The sequence below is a fragment of the Leptonychotes weddellii genome, chromosome 9, assembly GCF_054177405.1.
Source record: "Leptonychotes weddellii isolate Sample4059 chromosome 9, ASM5417740v2, whole genome shotgun sequence".
Taxonomy (NCBI): Eukaryota; Metazoa; Chordata; class Mammalia; order Carnivora; family Phocidae; genus Leptonychotes; species Leptonychotes weddellii.
The window spans coordinates 90,867,753-90,890,216 of record NC_138377.1 but is presented as its reverse complement, the minus strand read 5'-3'; the positions used below and the strand labels follow the sequence as shown (position 1 = coordinate 90,890,216).

Sequence of the window (22,464 nt, the reverse complement as noted above, 5' to 3'; positions counted from 1 at the left end):
TTTGACTTATTTCACTCAACATAATTGATTAGTATTGGTTCTTCTTTTATGTCCATTTTACATAACACCAATTGCAGACATTTTGACTTTTTTTTCCTTCTCCAGTGGATTTTGAACTTAAGTGATTTTTCTTTTTGACCCTGTCTTAGTCCATTCAGGCTGCTATAACAAAATGCCATAGACCGTGTTGTTTAAAAACAATGCAAATTTATTCCTCACAGTTCTGAAGAGTGGGAGTCCAATATCAAGGTGCCAGGCAATTCAGAATCTGGTGAGGACCCACTTCCTGGTTCACAGAAGGCTGTCTTCTTGCTGTGTTCTCACATGGCAAAAGCAGTGAGGGAGCTCTCTGGGGTCTTTTTGGGAGGGGTGGAGGGTTCTTTTTTAAGAGGGTACTAATTCCATTCATGAGGACTTTGCTTAATTACCTAATTACCTAAGTACCACCTTAGGGCCCCATTTCCCAATAACAACACATTGAGGATTAATATTTCAACATATGAATTTTGGGGGGGACACAAATATTTGGTTGAGAGCAGTTGTTTAGGAGCAATTCGGTTTTTCATACATTATATGTAATGTAGCAAAGCAGTTAATAAATGCTTCTGACTACAAATAATCTTAGCATTTCTTAGGTTTATTTCTGTTCGCTGTATCTCAACAGCTTTCTGAAATATATTTTAGAAAAAAAGTCCAGTTCTCTAAAGAGAATTGGTTAATGGGTGGTTAAATTTTATTAAGGTAGAGAGTTCTTGCACTATAAAAGCCCCGCTTTTCAATGTCTTGCCACACTAGAACAGTTCAATGATAGTATGGAAGAAAGTGATATATAAATAACAGCTAACCCATACTTAAAGAAAATAAAGGAAGTACTACGTTTGTTCTTCATTTCCTTAATGAGGTAAGAAATGCCTCCTAAGTAAAAGTGAATCAAGCACAGGAGAAGGGTAAGAACAAAATGCACATCCCGTTGCCATTTTATCTTTTCATCCTATGATACCGTTCTGTTCCCTCTCACTTTTAAATAATTAAAATTTTCAAGAAGCAAAAAGAAACGGAGATGTTGCCCCTGGCGGGGTTAATGTAGCAGGACAAGAGTGCAGGGTCTCCTTTTTCCCACCTGACCCACGGGTGAAAGGGTAGTTGCCTGCGAAGTGCTGAGGATGGACTTGGGGCCTGGGAAGCTCCAGACCGATCGGGTCGGGTCCGCTCGGGGCAAGGCGAGGCGCTGGGGAGCAGCTTTTGCCCTGGACGGTGAGCTCTGCGGACCCAACGTCGACAGGAGGCGACGGCAGGCAAACAGAGCGGCCACACAGATGTCGCTGTGCTCAGTAACTCCTGCCCTTCCTTTTCCGTTTGGTGCCTCGGCCGCGGCTCCCCGTCGCTCCTCCTTCCGCCCTCGGATGGCTGGGGCCGCAGCTGCAGAGAGAAGGCGAGCTTGCTGCACAGCGTCCTCATCCTGAGATTGGCCGGGGCGGCTGCGGGGGCGGGGGCGGCGGCGGCGGCGGCGGCGCGCCTGCGCACAGCCTGGGTCACGCGCGCGGCGCGGGGGCGGGCCGGCGCCTGCGGGGCTGTCATTCGCGGCGCGGGTCGCCGCCCTCAGCTGCGCCCAGCGGTTTCGGCTCCTCCCTCTCCCGGGGCCTTAGTCCCACCATGGTGCTGGAGTCGGTGGTCGCGGACCTCCTGAACCGCTTCCTGGGGGACTATGTGGAGAACCTGAACAAGTCCCAGCTGAAGCTGGGGATCTGGGGCGGTAAGCGAGAGGGCGCGGCCGGCGGGCTGCCCGCGCTGGCGGAGGGGCCCACGCCACGGGCTCTTCCCGCCCGGCTCCCTCCGCCTCCCGAGACTCCGCCTCCGGGGAGGGGGCCCTCGGCTGAGCCCCCTCCCCGGGCGGCAGGTGCGGGGTGCCGAGAGGCCTGTGCCCGCTTCCGCCGCCACGGGATCCCGGGTACTCGCCCGGGGTGGGGAGATGCCGCAGGGTCGCGCTCGCGCTGCCCGAATTCCCACCTTTCGCGTCCCGGAGGCGGACTCCCTGCTCTGTCCCTCCCTGCCCTCCTTGGAGGGTCCTCTCGCTGCCCTCAGTCTGGCCCCGTTGGCTTCACAGCATTTAAAAAAGCTTTCTCTTCCTGCACCGCGTGCGGGGTAGGGGTGTGGGGGTGGTGGTGGCTGCGTGGTCACACACGCCTAATAAAGTGGCACCAAGGAAGAAGAAAAAGGAAATTGGGTTTCGCAGTTACTTTCTCTTGGCATTTTATGGCGAACAGGAACTGGCTTCCTTCTCTCTAGAATTGCAGGATGTTTGAAGGGATCTATTGGCCCTGGGAGATCATTACTAAAGGCCTGTTTAGTATGGCTTCTTACAATACTTTCACCTTTTGAGAAAACGATTTCTTAATATTTACTTCACCTCAGTAAGAAGATGACTTTCAGTTTTGTTTTGGATGATAGAAAAAAATAATTCAAGCCAGGACAGGCATCATCATTAATTAGGTGCATGCCCAAAACACAAACGTTTCTGTTCTCAACATTGAGTGTGTAGAAGTAGACAGCAAGTAGTATGCTTGCACACAGTTCCGAAAGATTGATTATTTGCACTGATTATGCGTATTAAGCTTTGGGGATCTTGGGGATACCGTTTCACTCTACAAAAGACTTCTGGGAATTCTGTCAGCTTTGGAAAGAAATCCAAAGAACTACTCAAATGGATGGAACTGCTTTTAATTTAGTCAACAGTTATGGACCTGTCCAATAGCGCTGTCCGATGGGGTAGCCACCAGCCACTGCGGCTCAATTAGGCACTCGAAATGTAGTTAGTGCGAATTGAGACTTGCTGTTGAGTCTAAAATAACGTGGAGTTTGGAAAATAGTGGGAGAAAGAGTGTAATATCTCAGTCTTCTATGTTGATTATATCTTGAAATAATACTTGATTATATTGGGTTAAGTACAGTATATTATTAAAATTCATTCCCTCGTTTCTTTTTCCTTTTTTAAAAAAACTTGGTTCCTGAAATTTATAATTACATATGTGAACCATATATTTATATTGAGCAATGTTGTTACAGAACTAAGAGTACTGCCCTGGTTGGGGAGGAGCCTTTTTGAATAGGTTGCTGATCATTTGATTGGTTCTGTGTGTTTTGCCCAGCACCACATCCTTTGTTTACATGCCCTCCCCCAACGCTAATATAATGCAAGAGAAAGAGAAGTAAAGGAGGAGACATTTAAGGAATGAAAAATCCAGTACCTTCTGCAGGGGTCAACCCTTTCTTCAGAATACTGTTGAATACAAATTATTCCTTCTAGTCTGTAAACATTATTATTTTTTAAGATTTTTATTTATTTGAGATAGAGAGCACAAGCAGGGTGAGGGGCAGAGGGAGAAGCAGGCTGTGCGCTGAGCAAGGAGCCCCATGCTTGGCTAGATCCTGGGAATCCAGGATCCTGACCTGATTCAAAGGCAGACACTTAACCGACTGAGCCACCCAGGCGCCCCTCTAGTCTGTAAACATTGTTTGAAATCTGGAAAAGCACTGGGCTAGGATTTAGGAAACGTGGGTTCTAGGTTGTTGTGTTGGACAAACCACTAACCTTCCTCCTTGTTAGTTTCATCTTGACTTAAACTTTAAAAGAAAAAAAGTCATACCAGATAATATAATATTCCTACACAGTCACTACTCAGAATCACCTACCAAGTTAAAACGCTGTGCCCTATTTGCGTCAGATTTTTTTTAAAAGGAAGTTTATGGGTATATTCAAAGATTTCTTCTCTACCAAATCTTACTTTCCTTTTTCTTTAAAATTGGGAGTTGGAATAGGTACCATCTGAAGGTCCTTCCAGTGCCAGTACTCTGTGATTTTAGTTGTACATGTTTTTACTATGAAATTGTGAAGTATGCTGCCTGGGGATTTTGAACTTTTTCACATCTGAAATTAAAATGCCACAATATTATGTCATTTATTCCTCTCTTTTTTGGTGGACTGTAGGAAAAGAAACTTTATTTTCTTTCATCTCATTTTCTTTTTTTTAGAATGAGGTATGCTGCCGATGGCAAACATCAATTTTATAATAGGCCTTGAAAAATAAACTCCTTTCTTTCAGGAACTGTATCCATTAGAAGTCTAATCTGGGATTCCCTCAGCTTTATCAGCCTACGTCTCTGCTTCTATGAAGTTTTGCCACCTTTTATTTTTGTGGTTGTTATAAAGGAAGGTTCTATAGATATTATTCAATATATTTTCTTTATGACACTGATTCTCCCATTAAAAAAGAAAGGCAAGATATGTGAACTATTTTTCTTCTCTGAAAATATTCCTGAAGAAATGTATCTTTAACCTTTTGTGGTAAACAAGTGGGTATATTAATGAAATAGCTGATATTTATGACATCCATGATATTGACAGATTTTATAAAGAATTGAAAATTTTATATATTCTTATTTGAAAATTATTTGTTTTAGTAAATAGAGTTTGGCTGTTTCCATTTTTTTTGTTGTTAAATTTTCACATCCTGGGATGCCTGGGTAGTTCAGCTGGTTAAGCGTCTGCCTTGGGCTCAGGTCATGATCCCGGGACACAACAGGCTCCTTGCTCAGCGGGGAGCCTGCTTCTCTCTGTCTGCCTGCCACTTCCCCTGCTGTGCACTCTCTCTCTCTCTCTCTCTGACAAATAAATAAAATCTTTAAAAAATTTTTTTTCACATCCTGAGAAAAGAATTCAACCTGTAAAAATGTCACAGGGCTGATCTTACTATTTTTTAGAAACAAATGGAAAACTAAATTGATATTTCTTAACTGGAATATTTGGCTAGGCTAAAGCAGTGATTTTCAACTGAAAATGACTTTGCCCCAAAGGAGTATTTGACAATGTCAGAGACATTTTTGGTTGTCGCACTGAATAGTAGAGGTGTGCTACTGGGATCTAATGGGTAGACCCTAGGCATACTGCTACATTCTGCAATGCACAGACAGCTCCCCACAACAAAGAATTATCCAGCTGAAAATGTTTGTTGAGAAACTCTATTCTAAGGAGAATATTGAGATTGTCTTCTGCATTTTTAAGAGAACTTCTGGGTGCTGAACACATTATAGTAAGAGGTGAAAAAGGACTTAAAGGATGTATATGCCTCATGAAGTTTATAATTTAAGAGAGAAACATGTCTTAACTGATTGAAAGGTATCATGTTGGTAAAAATGGAAAATGATATCAGGAAGTAGTAGCATGTAAAAGAAATAACAAAGTTCAATATTCTAATATATCTTTAGGCCCAGTTAATTATCAAAGCAATGCTTAAAAACTTAAATTGAAAATACCTTACCACACTTTTAAAGGCATCATAAATTAAAAATCCACCCCTTTTCCAGAAATAAAACTGGAAGTTGGTGGTTTGATAACCATTTCGCTAGGAAAGAATAAGAAATCCTCACTATTATGAGATCCCTGAAATGTTCCTGAAAGGGAGAAAGTTCGTTGGTAATCGGGCAGCTTTCCACCTTTCTTTGCCAAGACTTCCTGTTTCAATAGGGAAATGGAAAGAGTAATAGTCAATTGTTTCCTCTCCTGATGTCTCCCACGACAGTCTCTGTGAACTATTAAAGGGAGTCTGTGGGAGGTGCCTCCCTGGCTCAGTTGGAGGAGGGAGCCGTGGAGGAGCCTGTGTTACTCTTGATCTTGAGGTTGAGATTTCAAGGTCCACGTGAGGTGTAGGGATTACTTAAATAAAACTTAAAAGAAAAAGGAGTCTGCGTTAACTAAATTAGTTAATTTGGGTTGAATGGAAAGGTTCAATTGAAATGAATTGCTGCAATAGTTTCTTCAGTATTCTTTACTAAAGCAATGGTTATTAAAATAATTTGATTTATTCTTTAAAAAACTTCAGTCATTTACTTTAGCTCACTTTTTTAGAGAATGAGTATGTCTCAGTATTTTGATATACTTTCAAATAAATAATGAGTCTGTGATACATAAAGGACACAAAACAATATATAGCACTGTATATTCTTTTTTTATTTTACAATATGCAAAACTAGTTTCATGGAGTAGGGTATGGCATTTTTGTTTGTTGGGCTTTTTTTTTTGGTTTGGTTTGGTTTTTAAACACAGTTTTGAATTAATCTCTGTTTTATGTTAAGAACATTGACCAGGAGTCAGGAGACATAGGTTTTATTAGCTCCTCTACACATTAATTGTATGATCTTAGATAAGCCACCTGATCTCTTTAGGCTTCATTTTTTTTTCATATGTAAAGTGAGAGGGAAGTAGGTTTAAAGATCTTTATGGTTCTGAATAGTTATAACTTAAGAATTTCTGTCTTTTGTTTTTGGAAAAACATAGATTTTTGAAAAGTACTAAGGTGGTCATTTTGCAATGCCATCCCCCGCTTCTGTGGTTTCCACTGTGGCACTATTCTTTCTTCTGATAATCCTCCTAACATAAACCTTGACTCTATCTTTACTTACTGGCTTTGTCCTTGTTAGTTTTACAGATTTTAGTTTCCCTTTTGGTTTTGGATTTTTTTCACACTCTTAAAATGCAAAGACCAAAAGTGGATCCACCAACTACACAGGCCTCTCAATGTATGGCATTTTTTTTCTCCACAAGGGAGATAGAATTATCTTCAGAAGTAAAACTGCTCTGCTCTTTGGGAGCCATTATGATGTTCTGAGCAAAACACTGGGCATCAGTAAATTTGAGCCCTGGCTCTACCACTTACTAGATTGACATAGTGTCCTTAGGCCAGTCATTTAGCCTCCCTGTGCCTGAGTTTCTTTTGCTTGATGTCTGTGTCCTGTCTCCTTCATTAGAAGGCTGCTGAGGATCAAGAAAGGTTATAGCTCAGAAAGTATTTTCTAAAATAGAATGTTTTTATCTTCTTATTGTAGTCGTCCTACCCCAGTATAATATGTATTCTAAATCAGTTATGTCAGTGTTTACTGAGCACCTACTATGAGGAGAATCAGTAAGGAGTTTATAATCAGGTTGGGGATTTATATAGTTAAGTACCATGAGAAAGGTATAGCTAAACTTCTGTGAAAGTTCAAATAGATTATTTCTGACTGGAGGTATTTAACATCAGTACTATGTTTCTTTATTTTGTAGGCTATTATGTGTTTTAGAAGCCATTCTTGGATTTAGGCTTGTTCCATATTATGCCAGTACCATTTCATTTGTATTCATAAATGTACTAACTTGGTTTTTTTCTGTAATTTAGAAACCATTTCTTTTTCTATTGTATTTTTTTGAGATGACTCCAACTCTGCTTACTTTGGCGTCATTTGCTAATTTAATGGATTTACCATCATTTTCATCTTGTGGTTCATTAGTAAAGATTATTAGATAAATTTTGATCCAGGATTTACCCTTTAAGGTACTTCTGAAAATACCCTTTAAGATTAACTTTGGGGCGCCTGGGTGGCTCAGTCGGTTGGGTGTCTACAATCGACTCTGGTCATGATCCTGGGGTCCTGGGATGGAGTCCCGCTTCTGGCTCCCTGCTCAGTGGGGATTCTGCTTCTCCCTCTGCCCCTCCCCCTGCTTGTGTGTGCGCTCTCTCTCGAAAAAAAATCAATCAATCTTTAAGATTAACTTTAAAACTTTATGTGTGACTCCCTAGCTATGTATGCTCATCAAAATGTTTCTAGTTTATTACTGAGAATCATAAGGTGAGAATGAGAAACCTCTTCTGAAACAGACTTCACTTACTGCTTACTCTCATCCTTTAGGCCTCTCAGTCCATCATAAAAGGAAATCACTTCATAGAACTTCCTTACTTGTCTATCACCATGGTCTCCATGGAACTTCTCCATGGGATTAGAGATACCAGATTGTGGGATTGGCTTTAGGGCCCTCCTTGCTGGCAGTGTTAAGTTTATCTAGTTTATCTATCTCCAATTATTATTCATTCTTTTTCTTGTTTGTTTTTTTAAGTTTTGACACAAATATTTACCCTTCCTCCGGATTTTCAGGAACTTTCTGTGGCCTCTGTTCTTAGCCCTGTGATCTGGCTATAGCAATAAAGTTATTTGCTTATATATGGAATTATTATGTTATCTTGAACTAGAAACAGGAGATTAAATATTACCTTTTTCCTTAGTATTCAGTTAAATATAAAATGGTTGATATTTAGGAGGGGGTCGGCTTTATTCTTAGTCTTATAAATTATTTTTTACATAAACAGAATTTCTGACATTCTGAGGATATAGACAATTCAGTTCCTGCATATATATCTACAGAAAGGCATGCAGTTTAGTGGAAGAGTACCTGTTAGCACGGTGCCTTACCTAGATAAAGTACTCGGCTACTGGTTGAATGAATGCAATTTTACCCTGGTGTTAATCTGTAATATGCTGCTATTCCTCCCCTTTTCTTTGTATTAGGGCTAGTGGCTCCTCTTTCAGTGCAAATAACTTATAGAATGTGTCATTCTTATTTCATTGTTATATTTACTGTTTGTTAGATAGCATTCACGTTTTTCAGAGAGGAAGTATGCATTTGTTTGCTAGACTCTAAGCAGAAATAAGATTTTTTTTTAACGTGTCTTGTAAGTAAGGTAGATATTAGACGTAGGAGGAATGTATATAAAATATGTTGAGGTCCTATTGACATTAGAATTTACCTTTGTTTTGTTTTCCGTTCTTATTAAAATTTGTATAATTTTAACATAATCATATTTGATTTTTATAAAAGCTAGAAAATACGGAAAAATATTAATTAAAAAAATCCTTAATCCTGTTAGCAGTAATCACTATTATCTCTTTGTCTGACTTTCTAAGTATACTTGTTTAACTCTGTTAGCCCTATTGGTAGTTTTCAGTATTTCACCTTTAAATACCATCTATTGGTTAAAGAATCAGAGTGCCACTGTGCTAGAAACAGTCCACTTTTTATAAGTGCATTCATATTTTTACACACATTATGTTAGTGTCTTAATTGTTAAAAAATTACTTCATATCTAATGCAGATTATTTATGAGCACTCTTGGTGACACTTGACCCATGAGTGAGGATCACTGGGTCGAGCAATCCAAATTCATGAGCAAGTTTGCAAGTCTCTATATGGGCCTTAGATCTTGTTAAACTAGTTTGGATTGCTTCAAATATGTACTAACATCTGTGCAGTTCACTTCTTTTGGCTTGAATTGAGTCCCCAGTTGTAATTATTTATAATTCATCATCTGATGGAATTAAATCCAGGAATATTTTTCCTTTTTATGTAATTTTTACACATAATACTTGTTAAGGATTTCTTTTCCAATTCCAGAACACATGTCTGTTTTCCACAGCTACTTTTATTATCCCTGCATTTGGTCTGTAATATCATCTTGTCAGTTCTACCTATAAAATAACTTCTTACTCTGACTCTGCCTCTTTGACCCTGAAGTTACTATTTCAGGTTTTAATTTCTCTTTAGTGTATTTTTCTTTTTCTTTTTCTTTCTTGCTTGCTTGCTTGCTTTTTTTTTTTTTTTTTTTAGAGAGAAAGAGCATGCGTGAGCAGGAAGAGGGGCAGAGGGAGAAGGAGGGAGAATCTTAAGCAGACTCCTGGGCAACATGGGGCGACGCCAGGTGACATGGGCTTGATCTCAGGACCCTGAGATCCTGACATGAGCAGAAATCAAGAGTCAGATGCTTAATGGACTGAGCCACCCAGACCCCCCTTCTCTTTAGTGTATTGTAGAAGCTGCTTGACTGCCTATATTCTTTCCATTTCTTCCTATTATAATGCTGATAGTATTTTCTTCCCTTTTGTGAGACTTGTTACCTCCTCTCATTTTTTGCAGCTTTCAACAATTTATTTTAGAAAATTTAAAAGATATGTATAGCAAATGAACTTTATTATATGGAAATAACCACTCTGATCATTATGGTGTCTAGTTTTCCAGTTGTTTTCTTTGTATGTGTGCATATATACTCTTTAAATTATATCAGATTGGATCAATCTGGGCATTCTTTGCCCTTTTTTTAAAAAACTTAATATTCTGTGAATATTTTCCCACATCTCATTTTTTGCTCTATATTATAGATGTATTATGATTTATGCCTTCTTCTTGGATGTTTAGTTCTTTAGGTTCTCCCTCCCTCCACCTTCCCTCCTTTCTTCCTATTCATCCACTCTTTCTGCCCTTATAACAAGTACTACAATATCCTTGTAGCTAAATTGTTTGGACAGACCCACGGTTATTTCTTAGAAGAGCAGAGTAATGGTTCTAAAATAAAGCTTTGATTTTGTCATCCCTATTATACGTATTTCATCTCTGTGTTGTGACCAGTCTGAACTTTTCATGCTAAAAACTCTTTGTTAGTCTGGCTCCTGCCAACCTTTCTGACTTTATCTCCTATCCTTTTCTCACACCCTTTAGCTACACCAAATCACATGTGGTTTCTAAAATGTGTTTTACTCATGCACGTGTTTTTGCCCTCTTTTCTTATCCACCTGCTAAATATTTCTTTGGCCTTCTAGCCTACATTTTGGTGGGAAGTTCTTGATCTCCCTAGGCAGTTAGGTGTCTCCTTCTTTGCGTCTGTGCACTCTTCTCCCAGAATGCCACTAGAATATTTCCAAAATTTCAGAAATTTGGTCTCCTTTGCTAGGCTGTAAGCTCCGTAATAGCAGGGATGTTGTTCTTATCATCTCTCTCTTTTCAGCACCTAACTCATAGGAGGGGTTTTTTGTTTGAAAAAAATCTGAGATCTGGGGAAAAGTACATCCTAACAATGGCATAATAGAATTAAATATTCTTTTTAATTCATTCCAAAATACTGTGAGGGGAAAAATTACTTGATTGAAAAATATTTATGGATAGCATAGAAAGTATAGTATTTTTAAAAATATAAATGTGTCATGAGTGATTAAGTAAATATATAACTGAATAACTCAATGCTTGCATTTAATATTGAAATGATAGTTTTATTAACTTTTAGAGAATTTAAGTGAAATGGAAACTTTCTTTTGGTTAGGTTTTATGTAAGCAAGAATATTTAAGTATAATATATCAAATATAAGTACAGTGTTTAAAACTGGAGTCATGTAATAGTATCATGATGGCTTTAAGTAGATTTAAGAAGAATTGGACTAGTTAACATTAGAACCATAGGGGCGCCTGGCTGGCTCAGTTGGTAGAGCATGTGACTCTTGATCCTGGGGTCATGAATTCAAGCTCCACATTGGGGTGTAGAGTTTACTTTAAAAAAAAGTAACTTTAGAGCTATAAACAATAATCATTGGGAAGGTAGCATGTTTGGAGTTTCAAAAGACCAACATTATATTCCTGTAGAAAATGTTCATTGATACCTTAATTAAGGAGAGAATCCTGGGTTGCAGTATAATTGATCTGTTCTAATAGTCATCTCTTTGTTTTTGTTTTTTTTGAGGTTTTTAGCTTAATCATTCAAAATGATAGATCTTTTCTTTGGTTCTAGAGTTCTTTAGTCTGAGAGTCTCCAAATTCTTACTCATTGTCTACTTGAATGTTAGTCAGTTTAAGTATTTTGTAATTTCTTTTGTATTGGGCTAACCTATATATATAGACTATCGCTTACATATATAGCACCTCTTTGTGTTAGTAGCTGCTTAAGTTCTTGAAGTTTGCTTTGCTTACCTCTTGTCTTCTTAGCACTTAGCATAGTGTCCTAGTGTTTGGTACTGCATTATGACAGGTTACACTAATTGGTGTTTTAACTTCATATTTTTCCTCCTTTTTTTTTAAAGGTAATGTGGCTTTAGATAACCTACAGATAAAAGAAAATGCTCTGGTAAGTTTTCAAACTATGTTGATTACTCAGTTAATTTGGTAAACTCTCAGAAATTCTTGGTTGCTTGGTATCTGGTATCAGGTACCAGATAAAGTGATTGAGTTACTCAGAGAAGGATTACTTGTTGAACTGTTTGCTATAGGAAAATCTGAGATTAAAAATTTAGATTTTTTCCCCCTGTTGATCAAAATGGTATTTCTTGGAAAGTGGAATGTTTTTCCTTGACTTAATTTGACCGAATAGCTTTGTAGTAGACATTTGTCTTACTTTAAATAATTTTCTCCAGAATTATCTTTACATATTTTTTTGGTAAATAAGAATTTGATTTTAACAATTTATCAAATGAATAATTATATTTTTGGAAATACCTTGACAGTCCAGCCTATAATATCATGGTGATATTAACAGGTCAAATAGATTTTTTTGGATTCTCGTGCTCCATCCCCTATTTCCCCTCCCTCTCTGTTAGGCTTTAGCCTATTGGACTTAAATTTGATTTTATGAAGTCACTTAAGAATGAGTTTATTCTTTTTTTTTTTTTTTTTAGATTTTATTTATTTATTTTAGAGAGAGAGAAAGTGAGCAAGAGCGTACACATGTGAGGAATGGGGGGAGCAGAGGTAGAGGGAGAAGGTGAATCCCAAGCAGGCTGTGTGCTGAGCATGGAGCCTGATGCAGGGCTCAGTCTCAGCACCCTGAGACCATGACCTGAGCCAAAATCAAGAGTCAGACTCTTAACCCACTGAGCCATGCAGGTGCCTCAGAATGAGTTTATTCTTTAATTAATAGGTCAGATTTCTAACAAACTACAGTATGTTTTATAATCCTAGCATTGACTTCTGGTTGGATTTCTACATGATGATGAACTGTGTAATTAAGGAGAGTCTTATACCCAAAGTGCTCACATGATTGGTCTCAGGGAAGCCAGGTTTGGATATGGAAGATCCTCGGAATAGAACTTTGTCACGAGGAGTAACAACTGATTTTGTTCTACTAAAAACAACTTGGCAGGCATGGTGAAAAGGGCATGGATCTTGGAGTGAGGCAGACCTGGGTTTCAGTGCTAGCTCTGCCCTTTTACCAGCTGTGTGACTTTTGGCACGTTTCTTAGTTTCTGTGAGCATCAGTTTAATCATTTTTAAATTGGAGTTAATAATACAAGATAATATAATATGTCTGTGCTTTTGTGGCTTGAATAAGATTAAAAGTAGAGCCTGGCAAGTAGTGGGCACTCAAAATATTTAAATTTTCTTTCCCTTCCTTTATTTATATAGGATGCTACAACTTTTTAAATTTTACCCCAAAATTCAGAACTTAAGACTCTTTTGCTGGAGATTGGAGTAAAGGTTATTTTTTCCCTTTTTAGGAAAATATTTTAGAAGGAAAGAAGTATAAATAGAATTACGGTGAGAGGATATGTATCTAACATACTTAAGAGACAAATTGAACTCTGTGTTAGCCTAGTTTGAATTTGGGTTATAGTTAAATATAATAAATTATTTTGTAATTAATATTCTCCATTAATTCAAACTATAGCCTCCTTTCCCCGATTAAATTAGATTGGTGAGGTTTTACGTTGAATATGGGTTCTTTACATTTATTTTTTGTGAAAAATTATTTCATGAGGATCGAAGTGAGCATGAGCCCACACTTTTAGAAGTGTATAGTTTAGAGTTTGTATCTTGCATAACATAAAGTATTATATGAATGCCCTTGAATGCATCCCTCCCTACCCCAACTTGCTGCTGCCACCTTGCATATAGAGCTAGTCTCTTACCACCAGAGAGGAATTTTGTTTTTTGGTCTACAAAAAGATCAGTATTCTGTTTAATTCCTGTTCACCTAGAATGCTTGAGTGATCAGATGATTGGGTAAATTGATTATTTTAGTTAATTGTTACCTAAAGTACTATATTTCAGTCACCACGTTGATAGTATTAGTGTGTACTAAGGTACATCTAACAAAAAGGCTGTTCTGATTGGTTTAATTTTTAATAATTCTAAAGACTCAAGTGATCATTGTGAATATCAATTATTGTTTAGTACTCTGTGAATAAAAAAGTTATTTGTACTTTCTAGTGGTTTGGAATCCAAATAAGTGAAAGTTTATTTTTATTAATGATTGGTACCTGTCAGTAGTAACTTAATCCAAAGTAAATGCTAATTTGGTAAATAATAAGTGGAGACTCTCCCTTTCCTTTTAAGATTCTTTTGTTTATTTACCAAATGTTTTATTTGAGTGAAAATAGTTGTTCAGTTATTGCTTTCCACTAATTTTTGTGAAAGGACTCTTCCTTTTCCTATTCTAGTATTTTAGATAAGCAGTGTCTATCATTATTTTAAAAGTTCATGGCATTTCCATGTGTCTTGGTTTGGTTTATTAAAACAATATCCAGTTTATCCAATTACTTTCTTTAGCTACAAACTCTTTTCCTATCGTTCCTAGTTATAGTTTTGTTTCTCTTGTGAATTCTTTCCTCAAAGTCAAATTTAAGTCAATAGAAACTTTTTTTTTTTCAGGATGTCCTGAGTTACTCAGATACAGAAAATTTGTTTCATGTTTTTCCTTCGAGATGATTGTGTATTTAAATGATGATATAAAGGTGATTTTGGGGGAGCTTAATAATTTAAGGTGTCTTTTAAATTTTTTTCTTTCTCTCGAAGAGTGAGTTGGATGTTCCTTTTAAAGTCAAAGCTGGCCAGATTGGTAAGTACTCTTCACTTGAGTTATTCTTAATCCTTTTAGTTTTTTATTTTTCCGGTGTTATGTAATCTAAAAGATTTTTTAGCTTGAACAAAAATGTGAGAGGTTTTGGCTTATGTTGGTTAGAGCTTTTGGAGCTCTGGGCCTAATATATATTGTATGTCATACATAAATACTTCAAACTTTCTGATGAAAGGGTAGAAAATTACCCTCTAAAATGGAAGGATGTTTGAACTGCGATGATACATTTTAGGCTTTGGTTTTACTACACAAAATATATCTTGATTTTCAAAATTGATATCTAAATTCTGTATGCTTTTTCTTTATATGTGAAAGAGGTATAATTTAATTTGCAAAGCTCTAGTGAATAAAATTTAAGTGTAGCTTATTTCCCTCATGTTTTGTTCAATCATTTCACTTGCTATATTATGCAGCAGCGTGGTATAGAGGATGTGTCTTGGTAAGTAGAAAGTCTTTGCAGCTAAACTCTTACACTAAGATCATCCATAGCTAAACCTTCATCTTTTTTGAAGAAATTTTTTAATAGAATGTTAACCCGTGAAGTCCTCTTAGCTACTCCATATTACCTGATTTTTACTTTTTTAAAATTTAATTTACAGCCCTACACAATTTGCTGTTACTTTAGAATTTTCACTTATGCCACCATCATTCCTTCCACTTCCATCACCCTGCTACTTCACCACGTGGCTTTCCTGCTTCATTTATTTTGTATTCAAGGAAGACGTTGTCTTTCATTCTTCTAGCATCTCTTAGTGATTACTTGAAAACTTCTGTTTGAGTCTACTTTATATCCCTATATGTGTTCCTTTTAATATAAAGTAACGTTTTTATGTTTCTGTCTCTTGAAACAGGAGACACTCCCTTAGATTGAAAGCATCGCTAGGGCATGCATTATCTTTTTCGTTTGTCTGTTATACAGAGCCTTGTGCTGTGTGAAGTGGTAATATTTAGCTGTGGTGATATCTAGAAGTATTGTGGTCCTGCATGCTTAATTGAAATCCTAGAGTAAAGCTAAAGCCATTCATTCATCCTTTTACCTTTGAGATATTTATGCATACATTGTTATGTGTGAGACTACGTAGGTAGCTGTGGGAGAGGCAAGGATGAATATATGTTTGTCTTCAGAGAAGTTAGATCCAATTTTAGGACATAGTATTAAAATTGCGTTTCTAGGGTACTGGATGAGTTATATTTAACTAAAGAACTTTTACATTATTCATTATGTTATTAGAACTAGGTTTATATTTTAGAAGAGGTTTGCTAATGTTTCAGAATTTGTTCTTTTTTCTTTTAAAGTATTATAAGAATTTAAAGACTCCCTTCAGGGTTACTCACTGACCCTTTACATATAAGGATGAAAAGCATATTGTTTAAAAAATATTTATCCCTTTTTTGGTTTATGGAACATTTATATTGGTTAAATTTCTCTTAGGTTATTACACCTAACCTGTAAAGTCAGTGTGGCTAAGTAAGCTCAAGAAAGTTTTGGTTTTCTAAGAGCTAGACATACTTGTGGGTGTTCCTTGGTTATCCTTTTACTTAAAGATTAAAAAATTTCCTATTCTATAAATGGGAGGCAGCGATATAACTAACTTAATTCCAGTGGATTCAGGATAATGAAGGATGGGAGGATAATGAGTTAGGGTAAATGGAGAGAAGAAAAGGTATAAGGGACAGACACTCCCTTTTTTGGTATGCTACAGTTAAAGGGGCATTTCCAACTTTTTCAGTCTCATACCATAAAGGCAATCAAATCAACTTCCTTTTTTTTTTTTTTTTTTAAGATTTTATTATTTGAGAGAGAGAGAGACAATGTGCATGTGAGCAGGGGGAGGGGTAAAAGGGGATAGGGGAGAAAGAATCTTGAGCAGATTCCATGCCCAGGGTGGAGCCTATTGCAGAGCTTGATCTCAGGACTCTGAGATCATGACCTGAGTGGAAATCAAGAGTTAGATGCTCAACCGACTGAGCCACCAGGCACCCCTCAAATCAACTTTTTAGGAGTTTATGAGTTAGCTACATATGTAACAGTATCTGTTATAAATATAGGTGGTTCTCACTATAAAGTCATTAGACTTAGAAATGGCATTACCTCTAGACTCCCCTGACATGGAAGCTATTTTGGAAACTCAACAGGTTTATAAACAGAAGAAAAGTAAAATTTAAATGGAGAAATAATTTGCGATTTTAACCCTGGGAATAGATTCCCAGGTAAAACTAGTTTACCTACATAAGCCATGCAGGTGAATCAAAATATGCTCCCTTACATTGCGTTATTTTATTTCCTCTTCTGCATATTATGCTGTTAAACAGTTCTTTGAACTTCGGGCATTTTTATTTAAAGGTGCCAGTGATTCTGGTGATATAAATAGTTGAGTCACTCTGGCATCCACACTGATGACTTAGGTAGATGTACGTAATTTATTTAAGTTCTCTGGAAATAAGTTTCCTATTTTCAAAATTGAAATGATAGCTTATATCATTATATATGTTGGGAATATCAAATGAAATATCAGAAAGTTGGAAAAATATAAAGCACAGTATGAATAGTTACTTCTAATAGTAATTAATATGGAAGAGATCTTTGCAAACTTCAGTGTTGGGAGTTTTTTCATTTTTTTCTGAGTGATAATACATACCATGTGTGAAGGGTTTTGTTATACTTTTTCTCTAAATGGAAAGTGGGAAGTGTGTATCTTCTGGAGCAGCCCAAATAAGAATTAAAGGTTGAAATTATGTTTTTTTAGATAAATTAACTTTGAAGATTCCTTGGAAGAATCTTTATGGAGAAGCAGTTATTGCGACCCTAGAGGGACTATACCTGCTTGTTGTCCCTGGAGCAAGTATGTTGTTTTAGGTTATAACCATTCAGCAACAGCATAGTGAAATTAAGTTGTTACCTTGGTTAAATATTTTAATATGTTTAATAAAATAGAAGATACTTTAAATAAACTAATCATATGCATATATGCACAAATATACATACTTTTTATCCAAATACACATATATATTGCCACAATTGTACATAAAATATTTTTATGTTGTTGGAAAGAATAATTCCAACCATTTGTTAAATTTATTCTCTTCTCTGTGAATAATTATTTTGCAACTAAGTCTTCATTTTAAGTTTGAGATGCATTAAATAATTTACTTTTGGAGAATGAAATGAAGTAAGTTTTTAAAAAGTACTGATGTGCTAATCTACAGATTTAAAGTCTGGAAATTTTTTTTTCTCTATTTTGTTGCTTCTGATTTTGAGTGATGTGCATTCAAAATGTGTGAAATAGGTAATTTTTTTTCATCATAAATAAAGTGTTTTAATTTTTAATGAATGTTGTATGTAAAGCAGTAGTGTTTATTTAGGCAATATATTTTGTTATAACTGTTTTTTCAGTTATAAGAACAATATAATGTTAAGAAAAGTTTGGATATTTTAGGGAAGAATTACTTGTTCTCCCAACCATAAAGCGAACAAAATTTTTATTTTTATATTTTGCTTTCCATTTTTTACTATATACATATTTGATTTGATACAGCATTTGTCACATTATATGGATCTGTTTTTTTACTTAATGTATATACTTTTGATATGTGATAGTGGTAATTTTGAAAGGCTGTATGATATTTCATTGTGAGCTGCCTACTCTTTTGGACTCTTAGATTGAACATTATAAACACCTCATTCTTATAGATATCTTTTTTTGTTCTTTTGTGTTATTTCCTTAGGATACATTATCAAAAATGAGATTTCTAGATAAAAAGGAAATATATATTTTCTGATTGTTGATACATATTCTTAAATTACTTTCTGAAAGTCTTTTTATTAATCTATATTGATACCAGCTAGTACTGGATGTTACATATTTTTTATAGTTACTCAAAATTTTACCCTTCAGACAAAATAACTGGAAATTATCTGTTATATTTTCTGCCTTCCTTCTGTTTCTCCCTTTCACCTTTCTGCTCACTCTCTCCCCCTCTTAACGTTTTTCCTTTCTTCCTCTCTCACTTTAATTCTTTTCTTTCCCTCCTGTTTTGATAAAAGCTTTGTAAGTAAATAGGAATCATTTATTTATGTTTAAACTTTTTGTAAAACTAATTTAAAGAATGCAGCTCTTTTGAGTTACAAAAAAAAATGGCTTACAAGACTTACAGTATAAATACACAATCATCATGAGGTTGAACTTTTCTTCTTTATTTAATAATTGCATTTCCTAGTGTGTGAGCTAACTATATATTTTTAGGTATTAAATATGATGCTGAAAAAGAAGAAAAATCCTTGCAAGATACTAAACAGAAAGAGCTATCCCGAATTGAAGAAGCCCTCCAAAAAGCAGCGGAGAAAGGTACAATATGTTTATGTTTTACACATGATCTTAGCCAAAAGACCAAGAAGCGATACAATATGTTTATGTTTTAGATAAACTTACATATAGCTATATTTTAGATATATTTAATGCACTGTAGAGAGGATGCTTTCATAAGCCTCCATAAGTTGTAGTTCAAAAGAAAGAATATTCTTTTAAAATCATATCTCAAAATCTTGAGATATGCAGTTTAAGAATCTCTATTTTTATGAAAACAGTATTCTTTTTTCTATTACTTTTGTGTGCTAAATAAAGCAAGATGAAAATGGTTTTGTTTTATGACAATTCAGTGTGATTATTTACTTTTATTCACTTTTTGTTAATTAGTATATGTGGAAATAGTACCATAAAATGAGGAGAAAGACTTGGAGAGCACTAGAATTTCATTTCTTTCTTGGTACAGGTCAGATTAAGTATATTTTTTAACCCACTGTATGTATGTATGTATGTATGTATGTATGTATTTATTTATTTATTAAAGATTTTATTTATTTGTTAACAGAGAGAGAGAGAGAGAGTGAGAACAGGAACACAAGCAGGGGGAGTGGGAGAAGGAGAAGCAGGCCCCCTGCGGAGCAGGGAGCCCGATGTGGGGCTCGATCCCAGAACCCTGGGATCGTGACCTGAGCCGAAGGCAGATGCTTAACTACTGAGCTACCCAGGCACCCCAACACACTGTATTTAATGATACATATTCATCAGTAGGCATATTGACATATATTTAGATAAATCGATACATACAATAAAATGTATCATAATATATGTATAATATAGCATAATTATACACATATAATTTATTATGTATATACAAAATTAAGTTATATTTTTCCTTTTCAGAAACAAACCCCAAATTCCTCTTTTTTTAATTTTTGGATGGAAATAACTGTGATTATTTAAAAATATTTTTGTGTTAACAGTGAACTGTAAGAAAAAGCATGCATAGGGGCGCCTGGGTGGCTCAGATGGTTGAGCGTCTGCCTTCGGCTCGGGTCATGATCCCAGGGTCCTGGGATCGAGCCCCGCATCGGGCTCCCTGCTCGGCGGGAAGCCTGCTTCTCCCTCTGCCTCTGCCTCTCTCCCTGCTCATGCTTTCTCTCTCTCTCTCTGTATCTCTGTGTCTCAAATGAATAAATAAAATCTTTAAAAAAAAAAAAAAAAGCATGTATAGTTTCTCCTGTTCTAGTAGTTTACAGCTTAATTGGCAAATGATAACATGCTATACGTTTTATATTGAGTACCTATGAAATTTTGACTCCTGGGTCTTTAATGCTTAGGCAATTTATATGTTTAGGCCTGGCAGAGACGCTGTTATGGATGACTTGATATATTTATAAGGGCTGAACATCTGTGGCACTAAGTTTGTGTAACTAGGACTATTAGGCTTATATAATAATTACATTGTAGCTTCGTGGATGATAAAATTTAGGTTTTGCTGGGATAGAACTAAAATTCAGAAAGTGATACTCAGTTTTAACATTATTATCTTAGATTTTTCAGAAAAATGTTTTGAGTATAAAAGAGATGAATTCTGGGTGCCTGACTGGCTCAATTGGTAGAACATGTGACTCTTGATCTTGCGGTTGTGGATTCAAGCCCCATGTTGGACGTAGAGATTACTTAAAAATAATATCTTAAAAAAATAAAAGAAATGAACTGGGATATATGGGATAATTGGGATATATGTTGATATTGTTTTTTTTAATTGCAGTAAATTTAATTATCTTGACTGCATATAATTATTTTTCTAGTTTCTATGAATATCGGTCACATTTTCTTGTATTATTATTTGTATGAATGATAAAAGACACCCTGGTCATAGATGCCCTGCATTTCATCATTATTAATAATTATTACTTAATACCATACTTTATTTTTGAGGCTTATTTTTTTCCCAATTATTTCTTGGTTTTAAAAGCACAAAGGTACCATGGCACATGTATAGAGACTCAGAGAAGGAGAGAAAGTGATTCAGCCCCAAGCAGCAGATGATAAAATTGAAAACAAAATCATCATGCTAATCTGCTTTAAAAAAGTATTTTTACTTAATTTGTTTCATTTGGTAAAATACAGTGCTGCCCACAATCGTGGGAAAAAATAAAATTGAAATATAAATGAGTTCATTTCTAAACAGTTTGCTCAACTGTAAAAATAAACTTCTTGATGTTTTTCTTCTTTTATCTTATTGTAGTGAGTTTATTTTCCTGGAAAGGCTATTATAAAGTAAAGGGAAAGAGGAAATTCCTAGTGAGGCCAAAGATTCCCAAATCCTATATATTCTGTATTTATCTAAGTGATATATACACACACTTTAAAATCAAATAGCTTTGCCAAAAAGACTTCTGATGAAACATGCCAGTCTCCTGTTCCACTCTTCTTTACCTTTAGACCCATTCCTTAAAGGGAACCATGGTTTTAGATATATTAATGTTCTGTCATTATCTAATCTATTAATGTAAGGTATTATCTAGGATTTCCTGTTATGGTAGTCAAGGAGTTTACTTCTCTTACCATCTCCTTTCACTCTAAATTCCCCTCTCTCTCCTCATAATATGGTTATATCATAATTTTTGGCCAATTACTAGTCAAAATTTACATTACTATGACAGTGTAATTGTTCACTGTATAGGTCAAATGTACTAGATTATATTTCCTTTCTTATGCAACCTTTTGTTTTTCTTGAATTTGTAAATGCTTCTTTTTCATTTGCTTTGTTTTCTGTGTAAATTTACCTTTAATTCTTTTCCCTTGCTATGTGAAATCTGTTATATGACTATCAGTGTTACTTTCCAATTGCCCCTATCCACCTATTGGTCCCCTCCCTGGACCCATTTTTCTCTTGGAGATCGACCATTGAAATGGTTGTTTTTTCAGTCCGGCTGCACGGTTGTCATCCTAGGATTGGTCTTCATCCCTCTTCTGTGTTAAATTCATTGTTTTCTGGGTCCTTTGCCTTTTGTTCTTTGTTACTTTGCTTTGCTAAAGCGTTATCTAGTAGCTTTGAAGAAAGGATACATTGGATATAATTGTTAAAATCCTTTCAAGTCTGAAAGTCTTTGTTTACTTAAGCACTTGTTTTATTTGGCTGGAGATAGAATGCTAGGTTTAAAATTAGAATTTTGAAGGCAGTATTGTTTAGTTTCCAGGTACTTTTGAGAAGTCTGATGCCAATCTGCTCAACACATTGTTGGAAACCTAAAAATCAGAAAACCTGTGAATCCTGCTGTCAAAAACCTTACATTTTAGAGGAGAAATAAGAAATGTGCATAATCAGTCTTAAACAGGACAAAGTGTTGAGTCTCATCAAAGTGGTACACATAAGAGTGGTAAGAGAGTGAACATACCACATTAAGCCAAAGAGATCAGGACAGACACTATGAAGATAAATATTTCAGCTATGTCTAAAAGATGAGTTTTCAGAAAAGGAGAGAGGGTCTTCTAGGTAGAGGGGACAGTAAAGAGAAGGAAGTATAGAACAGGTACAGGGAATAGCTAAGAATTTGGGAGTTTGATGGAATGTAATTAGATGTAGGTTGAAAAGCTGAGTTTAGGTCAATTTTAAGAGATTTGAATGCCATGATGGTGATAATGGTGATCGTATGACAATAATAGCAGCTAACATTTATTGA

The 22,464-nt window shown here is 35.9% G+C and overlaps 1 protein-coding gene across 2 annotated transcripts in view; it reads left to right on the top strand.

Moving 5' to 3' along the window:
* Positions 1-1,580: 1,580 nt before the first annotated feature.
* The window catches only part of VPS13C (vacuolar protein sorting 13 homolog C), a 178,369-nt gene continuing 157,485 nt past the window's right edge, over positions 1,581-22,464 (top strand). The window contains exons 1-5 of one of the 2 annotated variants that reach the window (XM_081831200.1): positions 1,581-1,753; positions 11,704-11,747; positions 14,411-14,453; positions 17,219-17,314; positions 18,716-18,817. In XM_081831200.1, the coding sequence (XP_081687326.1) occupies positions 1,654-1,753; positions 11,704-11,747; positions 14,411-14,453; positions 17,219-17,314; positions 18,716-18,817 (385 nt within the window). In that variant the 5' untranslated portion in view covers positions 1,581-1,653. The remainder of the gene's footprint in view (positions 1,754-11,703; positions 11,748-14,410; positions 14,454-17,218; positions 17,315-18,715; positions 18,818-22,464) is intronic. The other variant, XM_081831199.1, reaches the window with a different exon arrangement.